Raw genomic sequence first — 19,948 nt, 5'->3', positions numbered from 1 at the left:
ATTTATGTGTGAGAGTGTCAGATCTTGGAGTTTTACAGACAGTTGTGAGCTGACATGTGGGTGCTGGCAATTGAACCTAGGCCTTCTGGAAGAGCAGTCAGTGCTCTTACACTGAGCCATCTCTCCAGTCCCTTGAACAGGTTTTATAATATTGCACCTGTATTCTCTTTTATAGAGTTGGTCTCACATTTAATTGGAAAGTGGGTGGTTATGCCACTACTGCACTTACTGCATAGTCTTTAGTTAAATGGCATAATGGCATAGCATACCTAACCTAATATTTTGAAATACTCTAAAGTTGAGTTTGTTTTTTCTTTTCTTTTCTTTTTAGTTTTTTTTTGTTTTGTTTTTTTGTTTTTTTGAGACAAGGTTTCAGTGTGTAGCCTTGGCTATCTAAAGGCGTGTGCTCTCATGCCCAGCTAAAACTGAGAGCTGTTTAAAGTGCTTTTGTAGCCCAAGGATGGCTGAACTTGCTGTTTGCCTTGAATTTCTGATCTTCCCAACTCTACCTCTCACTACCACAACTGGTTAAAATCAAAACAAAACTATTGTACACCTTGTCTTTCTGATTTTCAGGTTTGGTATGCTCATCATTTAGACAGACCTCAAGGAGAAAAGTAACTACTTTGGAGTTTTCTCTGTGTTGAATATGCAGATTAACATTAAGAAAGTATGGACATAGTGGCACTTGACTTTAATCCTACCACTCTGGAGACAGAGGCAGGCAGATCTTTGAGTTCAGTGCTAGCCTGGTTACAAAGTGAGTCTAGGATAGTCAGAGCAATTACACAGAGATAGATTTCTTTAAAGAGCATTCATGAGTTTAGGTATTTTTTTAAAAGCATGGCTAATTTTTTCTCCTTAAAAGAATTCTCTTTCAGAGGGAATATGATATAGCTCTGCAGGGAGCCAATCACTGGTACCCTGGCAACCTTTGAGCTGTCAGAAGTTTAGTTTTATCAGTTGAGGTGCAGCGAAGGACTCTGAGGTTGTAGAAAGAAATACTTGAGAAGTCATCTTAGGGCTAGGCTAGGAAGGTGACTTAGTGACCTGGTGCCTGTTACACCAGCATGAAGATTTGAGTCCAGCTTCCCAGCACCCATGTAAAAGGCAGGCTTCTGGATAAACTTGTGTAACTCAAACCCTGGGGGATGGGAACAGAGAATCCCTTTAGCTCATTTGTCAGCCATTCTAGCCTGTGAACCTCATCTAGGTTCACTTGAGAGATCCAGCCTCAAAAATAAGATAAGAATTGATAAAGAAGATCTGCGTGTGATAGTGCACACCTTTAATCCCAGCACTTGGGAGGCAGATGCAGGCCGATCACTGTGAGTTCGAAGCCAGCCTGGTCTATAAAGTGAGTCCAGGACAGCCAAGGCTACACAGAAACCCTGTCTGAAAAAACAAACAAACAAACAAACAAAAATTGATAAAGGAAGAGATCCAGTGTCAACTAGCTTGCATGCCCACTATATATTATGTGTATACAACACATTAAGAAAATAATTTGCTTCGGGTATAAAAATAACACCATCTTTGCTAGGTAGCAATAAAGTAGCTTAAAAAGTTTTTTTTTTACATGTATGGGTGTTTTTCCTGCATGTAAATCTGTACCACTTGTGTGCCTGGTGCCTGTGGAGGCCAGAAGAGGGTGTCGGATCCCCTGGAACTGGAGTTAACAGAGGATTGAGAGCTGCCAGGTGGGTGCTGGGAGTTGAAATTGGGGTCTGGAAGAGAATTTGGTACTCTTAACTACTGAGCCATTTCTCTAGCCCCTAAACAAACAGAAACAATACTGCCCTCCCAACCTTTAAAAGTTGGAGTAGTAACAAATGAAGACAAAGAGCCATCTTATTAAATAAAAGCTGACAGAATTTTAGTGATTGATACCAGACTCAAATTCTTGGGGGAAGTCATTAATTGGCATTGACATGAAAAGTAATTTTACCTGTATGAGTGCTTTTTGCTTGCATGTATATATGTGGGCTGGTTGTTTGCCTGGAGGTTGGAAGAGGGCACCTGATTCTGTGAAATGAGTTACAGATAGGTGAAGCACCATATGGGGCCCGGGAAACAAACCCTGGGCCATTTGCAAAAGCGGCAGTGTTCTTAACTGCCAGGCCAGCTTTCCATGCCTGTAGACTACCATTTTTTTTTCCCTTTTTGTTATCAGACTATTTTTTTCTAGATGAATTCAAGCCGAGCATGATGGCACCGGCCTGTAATCCCACTACTCCAGGAGGCAGAGACAGGCAGATCAGGTGATCACTGTGAGTTTGAGGCCAGCCTGGTCTGCAAAGTGAGTCCAGGGCTGCCAAGGCTACACAGAGAAACTCTGCCTCCCAAAACCAGAATTAATGAATTTAAGAAGCCACAGAGAAAAAAAAAAATAGTACCAACATAACTAAGTATTAACACGATCTTCAGTACTAATAGATTGAGATGTTTTAGTTTGGAAAACTCCCATGGTTTCACAAATGCAATCCAAAATTGTATTATACTTTGCTCATGTATAGTTTTAACATAAATCATGTTTTAAAAACAGTGTATTTTAATAGTGACATAAAATTTTAAGATTTTTTTTTTTACTTTTATGTATGTAAGTGTTCTATCTATATATACACATGTATGTCAGAAGAGGGCATTGGAGGGTATAGATGGTTGTGAGCCACCATGTGTTTGCTGAGAATTGAACTAAGGTCATCTGGAAGAGCGGTTATAAACTTATAGCCTTTTGATTGGTTTATGAACTCGCATCCTTAACTTCATGTTTCTAGGTTTTTCTGCTTATGACTCAGGTCCTCATGACAGACATTACAGTTTGGTGCTTTTTACCCCCCTTAATTCTAATTTTTTTATTTTGTTTTGTTCTGTTTTTTTAGGGTGGGATGGGGTGGGATGGGGAATTTGAGACAGGGTCTCTCTTTGTTAGCCTTGGCTGTCCTGGACTCGCTTTGTAGACCAGGCTGACCTCGAATTCACAGTGATCCACCTGCCTCTGCCCCCGGAGTGCTAGGATTAAAGGCATGGACCACCATGCCCAGCTAGTCTTGTTTTTTTGAGACAGGGTTTCTCCTTGTAGTCTTGGCTGTCCTAGACTCCCCAGTGCTGGCAGTAAAGGCATGCACCACCCTGACTGGCTTAAAAAAAAAAAATCCAAAATTTTTCTTCCTTCAACACCGCCCCCCCCCCCCCCCCCCCCCCCCCCCCCCCGATAGGGTTTCTGTGTATAGCCCTGGCTATCCTGCACTCAGTTTTGTAGACCAGGCTGGCCTTGAACTGACAGTGCTTTTAAATAAAAGATAGTTTTGGTGGCACTTATATTTACTGAAACCAGTTGGATATATTTTTCTAAGTTACCTTTGTGTGTATATGTGTTTTCTTTTTTTTTTTTTGGTTTTTCGAGACAGGGTTTCTCTGTGTAGCCTTGGCCATCCTGGACTCACTTTGTAGACCAGGCTGGCCTCGAACTCACAGCGATCCGCCTGCCTCTGCCTCCCGAGTGCTGGGATTAAAGGCGTGCGCCACCACGCCCGGCTTTTTACCTTTTTTTTTTTTTTTTTTTTTTTTTGGTATATGTGTTTTCTTGTGTGTATATATGTACATGTAAAAGCCTGCTGTGGTGGAGACAAAAAGTAGACATTAGGTCCCTAAGAACTAGATAGTTGTGAGCCTCCCTGTGGGCCATAGGAATTGAAGGTGGGTCCTGGGGGAACAGCTAGAGCTTTTAACCGCTGAACCATCTTCCAGCTCCTTGAAAAACTTTGAATGTTTCTTATGGATATTTTGTGTATTTCTGTGTAACACATGCATGCATTGTCCTTGGAGATGAAGATTAGCTGCCATGTGGGTGCTGGGACCCTGCTTTTGAAGAGAAGCTGGTGCTTTTGGTTTTTCGAGACAGGGTTTCTCTGGGTAGCTTTGGTTGTCCTAGACTCACTTTGTAGACCAGCCTGGCCTCGAACTCAACAGCAAGCCTCCTGCCTCTGCCTCCTGAGTGCTAAGTTTAAAGGCGTGCGCCATCACAGCCAACGAAGCTGGTGCTCTTATCTGCTGAGCCATTTCTCCAGCCCCTTAGAAAGGGGTGCATTATTGTGCATAGGATTTAGGTTGTTTACTTAAAGTGAAAGTAATTGGATATTACAATGAATGAAATGTTAGAAAAAATTCAAAAATTCAAATTGACTTACGTATTTCCTGCTACTTTGTGTCTGTGGAAATGAACATGCTCTTCCCAAATAATTTCTCAATAGAACATACTTGAGCCTAGTTTAGAAATTAGTATGATTTGGGTCATATCTTGAGGCTCTGTTTGAGTTAGAACTCTGACCAAAGTGAATTTTTGTGTAATTTAAATGGTTATATACAACCAAACACTGAAAACACCGCTTTTGTATTGTTCATAGATAAAATTGGGGCACATTTTTCTACTGTGTTGTGTCCTGTGAAACATTTTGGGTTAAAAGTGTTTGGATATTAAATTTGTGATGGTTTGTTTTTGTAGGATAAAACTATTTTAGGCCAGACATGGTGGCACGGTGGGTGGCCTTTAATCATAGCCCTTGAGTGGGGAGGCAGACCCTGTCTCAAAACTCAAAACTGTTACATACAGATTATAAATTTGTAATATTTGTGGGTTACCTATAAAACTGGGTTGGTTTTTTTAATAGCTTAAAAACTTCATGAGGTTAAAAAATATTTTTGTTTTAGCTGAGCATGGTGGCACACACTTTTAATCCTAGCATTTGGTAGGTGGATCTCTTGAGTTTGAGGTCAGCCTACACTACAGAGTGAGTTTAGGATAGCTCTTTTATTTATCTGTCAAAAAGGTGTGTGTGTGTGTGTGTGTGTGTGTGTGTGTGTGTGTGTGTGTATTCATACAACATAATTGATTATATTCACACACATTATTCTCCCTAAATGCTTTCATATCTATTCCTGCTTCTCCTCAATTTTATGTCCTTTTTTTATTTTTAACAAAGGACATGGTCCTATTTAGTCTTGGCTGTCCTTGAACTGTCTGCCTCTGCCCCCTGAGTATTTGAATTAGGCAAGTGTCACCCTCTCCAGCCTTTTAAAATAATTAATTTTTAAAAGTAATTTATTGAGTCAGATAGGTAGTATGGTTAACCTACCAAAGACCATACCTTTAAAGAAAACTTGATTACCATTACCACAAAAGCCAGTAACTACCCATATGTGCTCATTTAGGAGTGGGGGCTTATGATCCTCTTGCTTCTCCATGCTGTAGTGTTCACCAGCTTGATCTTGTACATTCATCTGTACAGTGGTCCTGCCACGTCTAGAAGACACTTTGACTCTGTGTATCGCTGACTTTCTATCTCTTCTTGATATTTACCGAGCACTCAATTGACACTACTTTACACTTTGTCATTGCGCGTTTCTGCTTAACCACCATTCACGGCACAAAGAAACTTGACTTCTCTGAGTTCTGAGAGGTGCACTAATACTTGAGTAGAGAAATGAACTTAGCGGGCAGTTTACTTGAATCTGTAAAGAGGCTGAGTGAAGTGATCTATCTCTGAGACCTTAATAGCTTACTAGCATAATTTAGTGTGATCCTTGGTTTCTCTATGTGGGTGTCTACCACAAATAAGACTTAATAATTTAATCAGATAATACATTAAGGCACTGTACCAGATTGCCTAGTTATTTGAATTTCTAGACTAAAAAATAATGTGTAACACCATTTGCATGCATGGATAGACAAATATGTATGTAACGCATGGCATGATCTGTGCTCATTGGAGAATTTTTTAAAAAATTATTTTTACTTCATGTACATTGGAGTCAGATCTCCTAGAACAGGAGTTACAGACAATTGTGGGCTGCCGTGTGGGTGCTGGGAATTGAACCCAGGTCCTCTGGAAGAGCAGCCAGTGCTTTTTTTAGCCACCCCCCCACCCCCCAGACAGTTTTTCACAACGTAGTCCTGTCTGACCTGGAACTTCTGGTTCCCCACCCCCATTTTAAAATTAGTTGAATTAAAACAATGCCACTATGTAGCTGTTGGGTAAATAACCTAACTAGTGCCATCAGTCTTTACACCTGATTTTGGTTTGTTTTTTGTTTTTCTGGACAGGGTTTCTCTGTGTATCCTTGGTTGTCTTTGTAGAACGGGCTGGCCTTGAACTCACAGAGATCCGCCTCCCTCTACCGTCCTAGTGCTGGGATTAAAGACTGACCTACCCGGCTCTAGAATTTTTTTATTTATGCATAGCTTGATTTTCTAGCATGCATCCAGTTACAATAATTTTTGTTTGTTTAGTTTTTGTTTTTAAAGATTATGTATACCGTGTTCTGCCTACATGTACACCTACATGCCAGAAGAGGGGACCAGATCTCTTAATCTCTGAGCCCCAGTTGCAATAATTTTAAATGTGGTACAATGTCCAATTAATTGTAGGGCTTAAGAGTAGTTTAATGGGTGATGTTATTTTCTGACTCTTATCCATCTATGAGATACTTAGGAGTATAGTACTTTGGATTGTCCAAAAACAAAAACAAAAAAGCAAACAAGAAATGTGGTTGGGGCTGTAGCTCCAGGGGAAGAATGCCTGCCTAGAATTCATTCATAAAGACTTTATTTTGATCTTTGGTAACACATAAGCCAAATGTATGATGCGTGCCTATAACCCTAGCACTGGAAAGGAAGAGGCTGGAGGAATGGAAGTTAGAAGTTGTCCTTGTCTTCCTAGCAAGTTTGAAGCCAGCCTTGGATTTGTGAGACCTTGTGTTTAGAAAACAAAAAACAACATAAAGCTAAAACAAGGGGCTGGGGATATTGTTTAGCTGTTAAGATACTTCTGCTTACAGAGGACTTGGGTTCTTGTTTATAGCACCCATATAGTGGCTCACCACCATTTATAACTCCAGTTCTAGGACATCCAAGACCCTCTTCTAATTTCTCCGGTTATCTGGTACATGAATACATCTAAAACACTTGTACATATAAAAACATCCATATCTCCCCCCCAAAAAGGCAAAGCCAACAGGAAAGTAGGTGTATATTTTCTTTTTGGTTTTTTGAGATAGGGGTTCTCTGTGTAGGCTTGCTATCCTGGACTCGCTTTGTAGATCAGAATCAGACTGGCCTCAAACTCACAAAGACCCACCTGCCTCTGCCTCCCTGAGTGCTGGGATTATAGGTGTGCACCATTGTGTCCAGCTTATATTTACTTTTTATTGTGCTGCTGAACTGGAGCTGTTGGATGGAGGCTGCAGGATCCACGACAGTATTGTAGAGTGAAAATAATCCTGGTGGAAAAAATACTCTGGCCAATGGTACCTTTGCCAATACTCTTGACAGTGAAGTTTTTATTATAATTGACTTTTAGGAGATGGCTTTACCTTAGCCTCCTTTTAGACACTCAAACCACACATCTTAATTTTTAAAGTTTAGTTTTGTTTTTTAAAGATTTGTTTATTATGTATACAGTGTTCTTTTTGCGTGTACACCAAACCAGAAGAGGGCACCACCAGATCTCATTATAGATGGTTGTGAGCCACCGTGTGGTTGCTGAGAGTTGAACTCAGGACCTTTGGAAGAGCAGCCAGTCCTCTTAACCTCTGAGTGATCTCTCTAGCCTGTCTCTGCCCCCCCCCCCCCCCTCCCCGCCTTGCCCCAGGTTTTCTTTGTATAGCCTTGGCTGTCCTGGACTTACTTTGTAGACCAGGCTGGCGATCCACCCTGCCTTTGCCTCCTCAGTGCTGGCATCAAAGGCGTGCACCAACCACACCTGGCTGAGAACTTTCAATTTGTGTGTGTTTGTTTTGTCTTATGTGTGTGAGTGAGAGACTGTATGCAAGCACTCTTTAGAGACTGTGTATGTGTGTATATGTCCACACATAGGTGCTTATGTGCCAAGCTGCTTATAGAGTGAGACTAGAGTATCTTTGTTGATAGTTGCTGTGTATGCCAGACTACCTGGCCAGTAGTTTTGCAGGAATTGTCCTGTTTCTGCTTCCTAGCTCTCTGTAGATAAGTTGGTATTACAGTGTTAACTGTGTTAACATAACATCGATTTTGAAAAACAAATACTGGTTCTGGGTATGGGAACTCTGGACCTTAAGTTTGGGAGGCAAGTACTTTATCCTCTGGCTTATCTCCCTACACTCAGAATTAATGGTCAGAATTCATCTTTATTTTGTTCTTGGTCACCTCATTGGCAAATGCTAGACTTTAAAAACCCAGTCAAGAACCCATTTTCCTAAATACGAAAGACCTCACATTTTGCTCATTCTTCATACCATCAAGTTTGCTGATAAACCCTGACTTCTCAGAAGTTAGGTCCTGTCATTAAATTAGAACTCAAAAATCAGACTGTTTGTATTCTTGTTAACTCAGGGTTGATCAGCATGAAATGAGGTATGTATTCTCTCATCTCTTCTTCCTTGCTTCCTCCTTTCTCTTATGTCCTTTGTAGTTTGTCTGTATAGCTCATGATGGTCTCCTGCCTCAGCCTTCCAAGTGCTAGGATTATAGGTATGCATCACAACACTAAGCTTTTTCTTAGTCAAATACTGGTGTTATTTAATAAATCATGCTAGATCTTATTGTTCACAGGAAAATGTCATTCTTTAAACCTTTTATTTTTTACCCTATGTTGATCCAGGCATACATGATAATGGTTTAGAAGGAAGGGCAAGGGTTTTTGTAGATAATAGTAGAGATATTCATTACTTAGAAGTAGCATTGTGATATTGGTGACTGAAGGAAGTGCTTGTTACTCTAGATAGACAGGAATCTCTCTACATAGCCTTGGCTGTCCTGGAACACTATGTAGACCAGGCTGGCTACCAACTCCAATGGAGATCAACCCGTTCTGCCTCTGGACTGATGGAGTGTCACCATGCCCAGCACTTAGAATTTCTAATTACAGTTTACTGATAGAACTTTAGTTTGTTTGTTTTTTTGTTTTTTGAGACAGGGTTTCTCTGTGTAGCCCTGGCTGTCCTGGACTCCCTTTGTAGACCAGGCTGGCCTTGAACTCATAGCGATCCACCTGCCTCTGCCACCTGAGTGCTGGGATTAAAGGTGTGCACCCAGCCCTTGATGGAACTTTTATTTTGTGTTTTTTTCTAAGGATTTTGGTAGCTTTCTTTTCTTAAAATTTTAGAAGATTTATTTATTTATTTATTTATTACACAGCATTCTGTCTACATTTGTGTCTGCATGCCAGAAGAGGGACCAAATCACATTATAGATGATTTTAAGTCGTCATGTGCTTGCTGGGAACTGAACTCCGGACTTTTTGAAGAACAGATAGTGTTCTTAACCTCTGAGCTATCTCTCTATGGCTTTGGTGGCTTTCAATAATAAATTTGTAAGAATGACCAAGAAGCTTTTCCCAAGATTTTGAGAAGTTAGGTCTTTTATTTTTTTGCGCTTTTCCGTTTGTTGTGCTTATGATACTGGGTCTTACCCTGTATCCTTGGCTGGCCTGGAGCTCACTGTATAGATAGACTTGGCTGGCATCAAATTCATAGAGGTCACCTGACTTGCCTCTGGAGTGCATGCTATCACAATTGTCCTTAAGTTAGGTATTCAGTTAATGTCTTTTTGTTTAGATCATTTGGAGAGATAGAATAAGAAATATAACATATCTATCTATATTTTACATTTTTTCCTGATACTTTGTGGTCAGTTACAGACCAAATGACCAAATTGAAAGCAGTTAATATCACTAACGTTGGATATATGATGCTAGATTATGCCAATATTGGGGAGGTGGCTACATGTTTAAGTACGATTTAGATTATTTTAGTTATTTAGAAAATCAGGGCTGGGCGTGGTGACACTTGGGAGGCAGAGACAGGTGCATCACTGAGTTCGAGGCCAGCCTGGTCTACAAAGTGAATCTAGGACACAGCCAAGACTACATAGAAACCCTGTCTCAAAAAACAAACAAACAAACAAACAAACAAACAAAAGAAGCAAGGCTCTACCATTTGTCTCCCCCCACAGATAGAAGTGGATCTCCAGTTCAAGGCCAGTCTGGTTTATAGCACAGCCGAGGCTGTACTGAGAAACCCTGTCTCAGAAAACAGAGACAGAAGCAGACAAACAGAAAATGAAGGTGGCACAAACCTTTAATCCTAGCACTTGGGAGGTGGAGGCAGGTAGATCTCTGTTCTAGGCAAGCCTGCAAAGAGAGTACAGGACAGCCAGGACTGCACACAGAAACCTTGTCTCAAAAAACCAAAAAGAAAAAAGAAGCCAAAACAGTGTGTTCTACAAGTTACTTAAAGTCTCCTGCAATAATTGATTCAGCCTTTTTAAAAAAGGTCTATAAGAGCCTTTTGGTCTAAGGGAGGAGATGGCGAAGAAGAGTGTAAATGCCATATGTACGGCGTAGCTTCGGGTGTACTGTGTTAGAATAATAGGTTGTTTACCAGCATCCATGACCTTCACTCATTATATACCAGGTGCAGTACTCCTGCCTCTTACTTGTTACCTTTAGTCTGTGACAACGGATAATATCAGATGTCTGTTGGGGCCAAATTACTCCTTATTGAGTAGGATTGGGTGTCAACATGAAAGGACTCTTGTTGACCATCATAGGACTTGGGCATCACAGTGTTTGTTTGAGCTCAGTTCATTGGTAGACATTGCTGACCATTGGCACTCCTCAGTCTATTAGAGGAGCTTGGCTGGTGGAATTTCAGGGAAACTTTAAAAAAAAAAAAAAAGGCTTGGAGGTTCAAAAATTATGGGTGTAATAGATAAAGTGTATAAACTTTAATTTTGGTTTTCTGGAGATGAGCAGAGTGATAAGGTCTCCTTATCACCTGCATTATATATGACATGTAATACCTGGTAGTGCTTGCCTTACAGGAATCTATCCCCAGACAGGCTTTCTCTGTGTAGAACAAGTTGTCCTTGAACTCTTGAGTGCTGGGATCAAAGGGGGCCTGGTTCTTTATATAATGCTATTTGTGAATAAAGTAGATCTTGAGATGAGGCTTGTGTGGGATTGGTTAATCAGTAATTCTTCCTGCCATTAATCACTTGTTAACACGAAAATTTGAGGTACTTTAAAATGCAGCCTGGTCTACAAATCGAATCCAGGACAGCCAAGGCTACACAGAGAAATCCTGTCTCGAAAAACCAAAAAAGAGGGGGGTGGGGAGAGGCAACTTCTTTTTTTGTTTTGTTTTGTTTTTGTTTGTTTTTTGAGACAGGGTTTCTTTGTGTAGCCTTTGTTGTCCTGGCCTGGAACTCAGTGATCCACCTGTCTTTGCCTCCTAGAGTGTTTGGATTATAGGCATGGGCCACCACACCCAGCTTTAAATACAATTTTTATAATGCGCTTTTCCTAGACAAGTTGGAAAAATTTTAAGGCTTTATATATAAAGATTGATAGTCACTTGATAAGATTATATATTGCCCTGCTCTTCTGTATCTCACCATTCTATAGGACACAGTTACTTGAACATCACATTTACTTTTTATTGTAGTTGGGCAATCTTTTCCTTCCTTCCTGTTTTGAAAAACCAGTGCTTTTCCTTTGTGATATTTATTGCATATTTGATGAAAATGAAATGGAGGGCTAAAATAAGGTCAAGTTTAGAATAAAGAGCTCATCTTTGAACTTAGATATTTTATTCTTTATTGAGACTTAACTACAAGAGGATATGGGAATGAGAACATGGAGTTCTGTGTTGTTGTTACCTTGAAGGGAGACTTGATCATACTGAATGGAAGAATGAGTTTAGAGATTGTGGAATTAGCAGCTTTAAATACAAAACTGTTAGAAAACAGGTTTTTAATTTATCAAGGTTCTTAAACTTAAAGGATTAAAAATAAACGAATTAAAACCATGAGTTTCTTTATTTAAGTGAAAACTTCATAATTAAGATTATTATTCTGATTAAAATAGGAATTATGGTAGAATATATTATTGGACACTAACTATACAAAGAAACTATCATGGCATTTCCATAGTTCATAGAAGTATTTTTGTTTGTTTGTTTGTTTTTGGGACAGGGCTTCTCTGTGCAGCCTTGATTGGTCTGGACACTCTGTAGACCAAGGGTGACCTCAGATTTACAGGGCTCTGCCTACCTCTGCCTCCCAAGTGCTGTGATTAAAGGTGTGCAACACCACGCCTCTCTCATAGAATATAATGTGATCATGCTCATACCTCTATTCCCTTTTATTCCACCTTGTGTCTTTTTCCCTTTAATATCCCTAATAGTCTACTTTTTATATGCTTCTTAACTATAAAAACTGAAAATACACAATACAAAATGTTGTCTTTCTTATTGGGGAAAAAGTTTTATGTTTGCGTATGTTTGAGAATATTCTCAAATTGACAAAAAGTAATTTTAAAATGTACACTTTCCCCCTTTTTCAGTATAATAATCATGAAATTCGTTCCGGAAAGCACATTGGTGTCTGCATCTCAGTTGCCAACAATAGGCTTTTTGTGGGCTCTATTCCTAAGAGTAAAACCAAGGAACAGATTCTTGAAGAATTTAGTAAAGTGACAGGTAAGTTGGATTTAATTGGTAGGAGATAGAATTTTCTAGTAATGAAGAGACATTTTTGTGCCAAATATTGTTCTAAATATTATAAAAACTGTATTCTTTAACTAAGAATTTTCACCTCATTGTTAGGAGGTAGGTAATTTTGTTATTAAGAGAAGCAAAGGTTGGTTTAGAGAGACTGCTTAGCAGCGATGAGGTTGCTGTTCTACAAGACCAAGGTTGGATTCCCAGCACCCACTTGGCTGCTCTCAATCATCAGTTTTAGATGACTTGACACTCTCCTGGCCTTTGTGGGCACTAGGCACAGATATATAATCAAATAAAGCATTCATGTACAGAAATGAATTTAAAGGGGGGAAAAAACCACCAAGTGCACACAGAAGCTTAGGGGAATAATTTCCTAGCATTTAAGCTAATGTAGGAATACAGGGCTGGGAACAGAATGTTTGACTTGCATAAAGCCAGGTATGGGACAAGCACACCTGTCATTTTAGTACCTTAGGAAGAGGCAGAATAGTTGTTTGTCTTAGGGAATTGAGGCCAAGCTGTGCTGCTTGAGACCCTGTCTAGAATTGTAGGTAGTAAGACAAAACCAGATAACTGGATTTGAATACAGTCTACAAAATTTTGTCTCTTGTAGTTATTTCTGTTCTTTAGGTGTTAGTTGTTAATTGTTAGATATGAATGAAGGCTTTTCACCCACGTTAAAGGAGTGAGTGTTATAAGCAGGTGTGTGTGTGTGTGTGTGTGTGTGTATGACAGCCTTGGCTGTTCTGGACTCACTTGTAGGCCAGGCTGGCCTCGAACTCATGTCAATCTGCCTGTCTCTGCCTCCCTGAGTGCTGGGATTAAGGACATGCACCACCACTCCTGGCCTAATATGCTATATTTTTTTAAATTGTTCATCAGCCTACAGGAAATTATCAATCTGCTGTTTTCAGAAACATATAGAAGAGTCTATGGCAGTAACAGTATTTATTGTTTTCCTTTGAAGTAATGTTTTTTTGATAAAGAGTAGAAAAATATGCATTTTAAATGAAATTGAGACCTGGCAAAATGGTGGGACCTTGTTTCTAAAACACAAAGTAATCACTGTGGATAAAGGTCAGTGATAAGTCTTCATTATTTTTGTTCTTGTTTCTTTAAGTATTTTTGTCTTTTTTTTTTTTTTTTTTTTTGGCTTTTTGAGACAGGGTTTCTCTATGTTATCTTGGCTGTCCTAGACTAGCTTTGTAGACCAGGCTGGCCTCGAACGAATTTAATAGCACCCTGCCTACCCCTGCCTCTCCAGTGCTGGTATTACAGGCATGCACCACCATGCCTGGCTAAGATCTGGGTTTTTGTACATGGTGACGAGTCCCTCCCAAATAGAATTTTAGTGTAATGAATTCATCTAACCATGTTTGATAAAGTGAGCTGACATTTTTTTTTTTTAATTATGAAGACTTTATTTGCTTCTGATATGTTTAGTGGTATCAAAATGGTCCTTGGGGCTAGTTTGCTAAAAACTTTGCTTTTGTTGGATTTTTCTGGGCTTATATTACCTGGGCGAGGTTGATTTGGAAAGTCACTGGGGTCTTTATTTTGAGAGTGTGTTTTCATTATGGAGTCCAGGTGGTTTTCTAGCTCATGACCCTTCCTCCTTAACCTCCCAAGTGTTGAGATTATAGGCCATATCTGTTTTTGGTCCTTTTCAAAATAAAATAACCATCCTTTGTAGAAGTGTCCAGCTTTAAAAAAAAAGATTATTTTTCACTTTTATTCAAATAGTATATTAATAAAACTGCATGCTTTTGCTGTTAAATATTTTTGCTTAATAAACTGATTTTTTTTCTGGAATGCTTGTTTAATTTCAGAGGGTCTCACAGACGTCATTTTATACCACCAACCAGACGACAAGAAAAAAAACAGAGGCTTTTGCTTTCTTGAATATGAAGACCACAAAACAGCTGCCCAGGCAAGGCGTAGGTTAATGAGTGGTAAAGTCAAAGTCTGGGGAAATGTTGGAACTGTTGAGTGGGCTGATCCTATTGAAGATCCTGATCCTGAAGTTATGGCAAAGGTAATGATTATTAAAGCAATTTTGTGGGGTTAGTTGGAGGAGCATGAGAAAAAGCTTACCAAATGAATTATACACATTGTTTTAAATGATGTTTTACACTAAGAAATGTGTGTGCACCGGGGTGGTGACGCACACATTTAATCCCAGCAACCGGGAGGCAGAGGCAGGTGGATCTTCCGTGAGTTCCAGGCCAGCCTGGTTTACAAAGCTGATCCAGGATGGCCAAGGTTACACAGAGAAACCCTGTGTGGAAAAAAAAGAAATGTATGTGCATGGAAAATGAAATGGAAATCTCATTATGTTTAGTTTTGTAAGGAACTGTCTTTTACAGGGGCTGCACATTTACGCTGCCTGCTGCTCTACATTCTCACATTTGATATGTCCCAATGTGTATGTAGTTTTAGTTTATTAGCTAATATTAACTGATGAGCACATTTTTTCAAGGACATACCATGTTTTGGTAATGTCTGTTTAGCATTTTTTGACTTGACTAATAATCTGACTCCGTGGTATTTACCCAGAGGGCTTGAAAATTAAAAAAAAAAAATTGAATAAAATATTTGTATGTTCCTCTAGTGGTTGTAATTTAAATTAACTTCATATGGTGGGGTGGTTGCTTTTGGAAATTGAACTGGAACTACTTAGGGACCTTTTTTGTTTTCTTTCTTAAATTTTAGGTAAAAGTGCTGTTTGTACGCAACCTTGCAAACACCGTAACTGAAGAAATTTTAGAAAAGTCATTTAGTCAGTTTGGGAAACTGGAACGAGTGAAGAAGCTAAAAGATTATGCTTTCATTCATTTTGATGAACGAGATGGTGCTGTCAAGGTAAATAAATGGTAGAAATTCTGTAGACATCTAAATTAAACCAACATTTTAGTTTTAAAATCTGTATGCTTTATAAGCTAGGGGCAAAGTTCAGAATATGAAATCCATTCAAGCTGGGTGATGGTGGTGCATGCCTTTAATGCCAGCACTTGGGAGGCAGAGGCACAGGGATCTCTGAGCTTGGTCTGCATATACATAGCAAGTTCCAATATAGCCAAAGGCTACTCAAAGGAACCCCTATCTCAAAAAATTGATTCAAGTAAACCTTTTTTGGTTTCACCTAATTTTAAAAATAAAAACAGAGGAAGATCTTTAAATAATGCCCAACTATCTTTTATCTAATTGACTATGTTCACAGATAATGGTAAATAGTTTTTAAGATTTACATTATAGTTATTTTGAAAGGCCTCCTTTCACATTGATCATTGTCTTTTTAAAGGCTATGGAAGAAATGAATGGTAAAGACTTGGAGGGAGAAAATATTGAGATTGTTTTTGCTAAGCCACCAGATCAGAAGAGGAAAGAAAGAAAAGCTCAGAGGCAAGCAGCAAAGAATCAAATGTGAGTAAAATTTGTATACTTTAAAGAAAATTACATACATATAATTTTCATATGTTACTGAAACGTCAAATCTATGAAGTAACTACCTTTTAATTACAACTTGAATGGAGAACTTTGGGTAACAGAGAAATGCCAAGGATCTAAATAAATGTTCACTACTGTCTTGCCGCTGACCATATTTGTGATAATTCCATAGCAGCCGATATTTGAGCAAAGGGAAGTCAGTTACTATAATGTTGCTGTATAATATTCACCTGAAAGTATAATACAAGTTAGTGATCTATATGACAATATTTTTGGTAAAAAGATGGTGGAAGCCCACAACCTTGTTGATGTTGGGTTGTGGTTGTTTTGAGGCTGGCTCTCACTGTGTAGCTGTGGCTGGTCTGGAACTTTGTAGAACAGGCTGGCCTTGGACTCACAGAGATACACCTGCCACCTGCCTATCTCTCAAGTGCTGAGACTAAAAGTGTATTCCACCATGACTAATTGAGTTTCTTTTTGGTGAGGTATAGAATATTAAATCTTTCATTAGATTGCTAGCTTTGTACCAAAGAGAGAGATACAGAGATTCATTAAACAATACTTCATCACTCATTATATCCAGCCAAAAATCTTTTAAATTATTTTTATGTGCATTAATGTTTTGCCTGCTAAATTAATGTTTGTATGCCCGTTTGAGGGTGCCAAGTCCTCACTTGTGACCAGTCATGGGGGTGCTGGGAATTGAAACCAAGTCCTCTGGAAGAACAGCTAGTGCTAAGCCGTCTCTACAGCTCAGAAATCTCTTTTTATTAAGGGGGGGAAAAAAAAAGAACGGAAAAAGGAAAGAAAAGTAGGAAATGGCTCATGAGATGGCTCAGTGTTAATCATCAAGCCTGGAGATTTGATTCAATCTCCAGGAGCCTTCATAGAAGGAGAGTACAAAAAGTTAGCTTTTGGTTTTGATGTGCATACTGGGCCATTCACACCCATGATGTGCATACAAATGCAGGTTGTTACAAGGATAGGGAAACTTTGCTAAGACTAAGAGTTGAAGATAACACTTCACAAAGTATTAGAGAGAAATATAGGTAATTGTTTAATATAAAAAACAAGACTTAATAGTACCCAAAGATAGTTTCTGTGGGTTGCAAAAGAAAAGAATCTTCTACATATAACTCAAGAAGTGACCACATTCTAGTTTACATAGTAAGTTAAATGTCCAGTTAAGAGAATGGCATGTTCTGGATCTTAATCTCTTAGGTGCTAAGTTGGGATCAGACTGAATTTTGAACATACCTTGTTTAACAGTTATTGTGATTCATACTTGCTGAAGGCCTAAAGAAATTTTAGTGGTGGGAGTAAAAGAGAAGAAAGATAAATAGTGATATATATCCACTTGAATATATGTTTGAATATACTGTCAGAATTAAAGTGGCATCAGAATATAAGTGTAAGAAATGATCTTAGATTGGGATTAGAGAAGTTACATTTGTGACTTGATAAAAGCAGTAATATGCACCTGTAAATCCACATGACATCTCTTGAATTTGAGATGAGAAAGCATAGAAATTAACTTGCCTAAGACCAGTCATACAGTAGTGTAAAGGTGCCATGAAACTAAGGCAGTGTTTCTGGTCCCATAATTTCTGTGCTAACCATTCATTCTGTGGCTTCTCTGTCTTTTTGTTACTGAGGTTTTGGCCTTTTCTAGATAGCAGTAGCACAGTTATAGTCCTAGACACTACCACATGTACCATTGGTTGGAGTGGGAACAGAACCATTATCTCTGGTGAGAATCATTGCATAGATTAGTGCTTGACTTGTGTTTTTTTAAGTCAGATAATTTACTAACCATTATGCCAGAATAAAAATCATGCTCTGTCAAGCCAGGCAGTAGTGGTATATACACTTTTATTCCTAGCACTCCATAGGCAGAAGCAGGCAGATCTTTTGTGAGTTTCAGAGCAGCCTGGTCTACAAAGTGAGTTCCAGGACAGCCAGGACTACACAGAAAAAGCCTTTCTCTACTCCAACCCCCCCCCCCAAAAAAAGTCTGGAAACCTATTTTACTATAGTAGTTGTTTTACTTTGTCCATTGTTGGCATAGGAAAAAGCTTTGCCTTTATAATTGATTGCAAAAAGGGAGTTGATGATATGACCTAGGAAGTAAGGTGTTTGTTGCTGAGTTTGACAACCCAAAATTTATCCCTGGAATCCATTTGGTGGAAGGAGAGGATCAGAACCATGTTTCAAAAGTTCTAGCATGTGAGTTGTGGCATTCTTGGTCCATTCATTTCTCCAAATAAATAAGTTACTTTACAAGGAAAACTTGTTTTATGTATTTTTTTGGGAAAGTAATGCCTCTAAGTTTTTTTTTTTTTTTTTTTTTTTTAAAGCTTTGTTTGTTTACTTAATGTTTACTGTGTTTTGCCTGCATGAACACCTGCAGGCCAGAGGAGGGCACCAGATCTCATTATAGATGAGAGCCATCATGTGGTTGCAGGGAATTGAACTCAGGACCTTTAGGAAGAGCAGCCATTGCTCTTAACCTCTGAGCCATCTCTCCAGCCCATGCCTCTAAATTTTAATTAACAGTATTATTGATAAAAACACTCTAGTGTTATAATGAATTAGATTATTAAAGCGCTTTAATATGTGATGGATTTTACTTTTTTGGTTTCTCGAGACAGGGCTTCTCTGTTAAACAGAGCCCTGACTGTCCTGGACTCTTTGTAGATAATCTTTGTAGGCTGGTTGGCCTCTTAACTCATAAAAATCCCACCTGCCTCTGCCTCCCAAGTGCTGGGAATAAAGGCATATGCCACCACACTCAGGATATTACTTTTTATTTATATCTCAGTCTATGTACAGCATAGGCATACAAGGGCCTGTGGGGGCCAGAAAAACTTGGGTTGTGTCCTCTAGAACTGGACTTAGAGCCAGTTGTGAGCTGCCATGTCTTTCCTGAGATCCCTGCCAGGTCCTCTGCAAAAACAGCAAATACCTTTCACTTCTGACCCATCTCTCTAGTTCCAACATGTGTTATTATTATTTTTTTTGATTGCTTTTTATTGATTGTATGCTTTCATTGCTGAGAGCCCTTTGCCTTCATCATGAAATATCCAGTTGTATTGGATAAGGTGGTAAACAGTACTGATTTTGGTTACAAGCCAAACTTAATTGGAAGGGCACCACACCATTTTCAATAGGATCTTTACTTTTAGTAAAGAATACTGGTAAACTTAAAATTTACCATTTCTTGTGCTTAGTGTACAAAGTAAAATATCAGAAAACAGCGTAGAGAGCTTTGGGTTTTTTTCCTGTTTTAGGATACACTTCTGATAACATTTCTGTTACCGTGGGGTTTGGTATAATACTATTTTTATTCTACAGAGCTGGTCACACTATTTGTTAGGGTTAAAGGAGCAAACTTTGCTTTCTAAGTTACTGAAGGTTCACACGATTTACTTTAAGAGCAAGAAAATTTACAATGTCTTAAGCTATTTTGTTGAAGAAATTTTGTCTGTTTGCTTGTCTTGGCATTTCTATTTTATTTTATAATAGATGGTCTTTGTGTATTAGAATTATACTAGTATAGGAGGTGTAATTTAGAGTGAAAAATTTGAGAGCCTAACCAGTTTGATAAAATTGTTACAGAATTTTATATACTTTTAAAATCATGAAGGATAAGTAAGGTTCATAACTAGAGATGTGTGAATTCTTGGGATGCCTGTTAATATTCCTGGTCCGCTTAATTATTACTGCTAAGAACTGCAAATAATTCTGTAATAGTTGTAAAACAGACACTGATTGCTACAAATAAATACCTACATGCTAAGTCACTAATTTGATTTAAACTCTAATTTTTGTCTCTTTTTTAATAGGTATGATGATTACTACTATTATGGTCCACCTCATATGCCCCCACCAACAAGAGGTCGAGGGCGTGGAGGTAGAGGTGGCTATGGATATCCTCCAGATTATTATGGATATGAAGATT

The 19,948-nt window shown here is 38.8% G+C and overlaps 1 protein-coding gene across 4 annotated transcripts in view; it reads left to right on the top strand.

Annotated features, from left to right (window-relative positions):
* The window catches only part of Syncrip (synaptotagmin binding cytoplasmic RNA interacting protein), a 33,365-nt gene that overhangs the window by 9,366 nt on the left and 4,051 nt on the right, over nt 1-19,948 (top strand). For all 4 annotated transcript variants that reach the window (XM_051140700.1, XM_051140699.1, XM_051140701.1 and 1 more), the window contains 5 exons: nt 12,381-12,516; nt 14,370-14,575; nt 15,253-15,402; nt 15,842-15,963; nt 19,833-19,948. The exon at nt 19,833-19,948 is cut by the window's right edge. In XM_051140700.1, the coding sequence (XP_050996657.1) occupies nt 12,381-12,516; nt 14,370-14,575; nt 15,253-15,402; nt 15,842-15,963; nt 19,833-19,948 (730 nt within the window). The remainder of the gene's footprint in view (nt 1-12,380; nt 12,517-14,369; nt 14,576-15,252; nt 15,403-15,841; nt 15,964-19,832) is intronic.

Source organism: Acomys russatus, chromosome 32, assembly GCF_903995435.1.
Source record: "Acomys russatus chromosome 32, mAcoRus1.1, whole genome shotgun sequence".
In the NCBI taxonomy this organism is placed as follows: Eukaryota; Metazoa; Chordata; class Mammalia; order Rodentia; family Muridae; genus Acomys; species Acomys russatus.
This window is presented reverse-complemented; position numbering and strand designations above follow the sequence as displayed.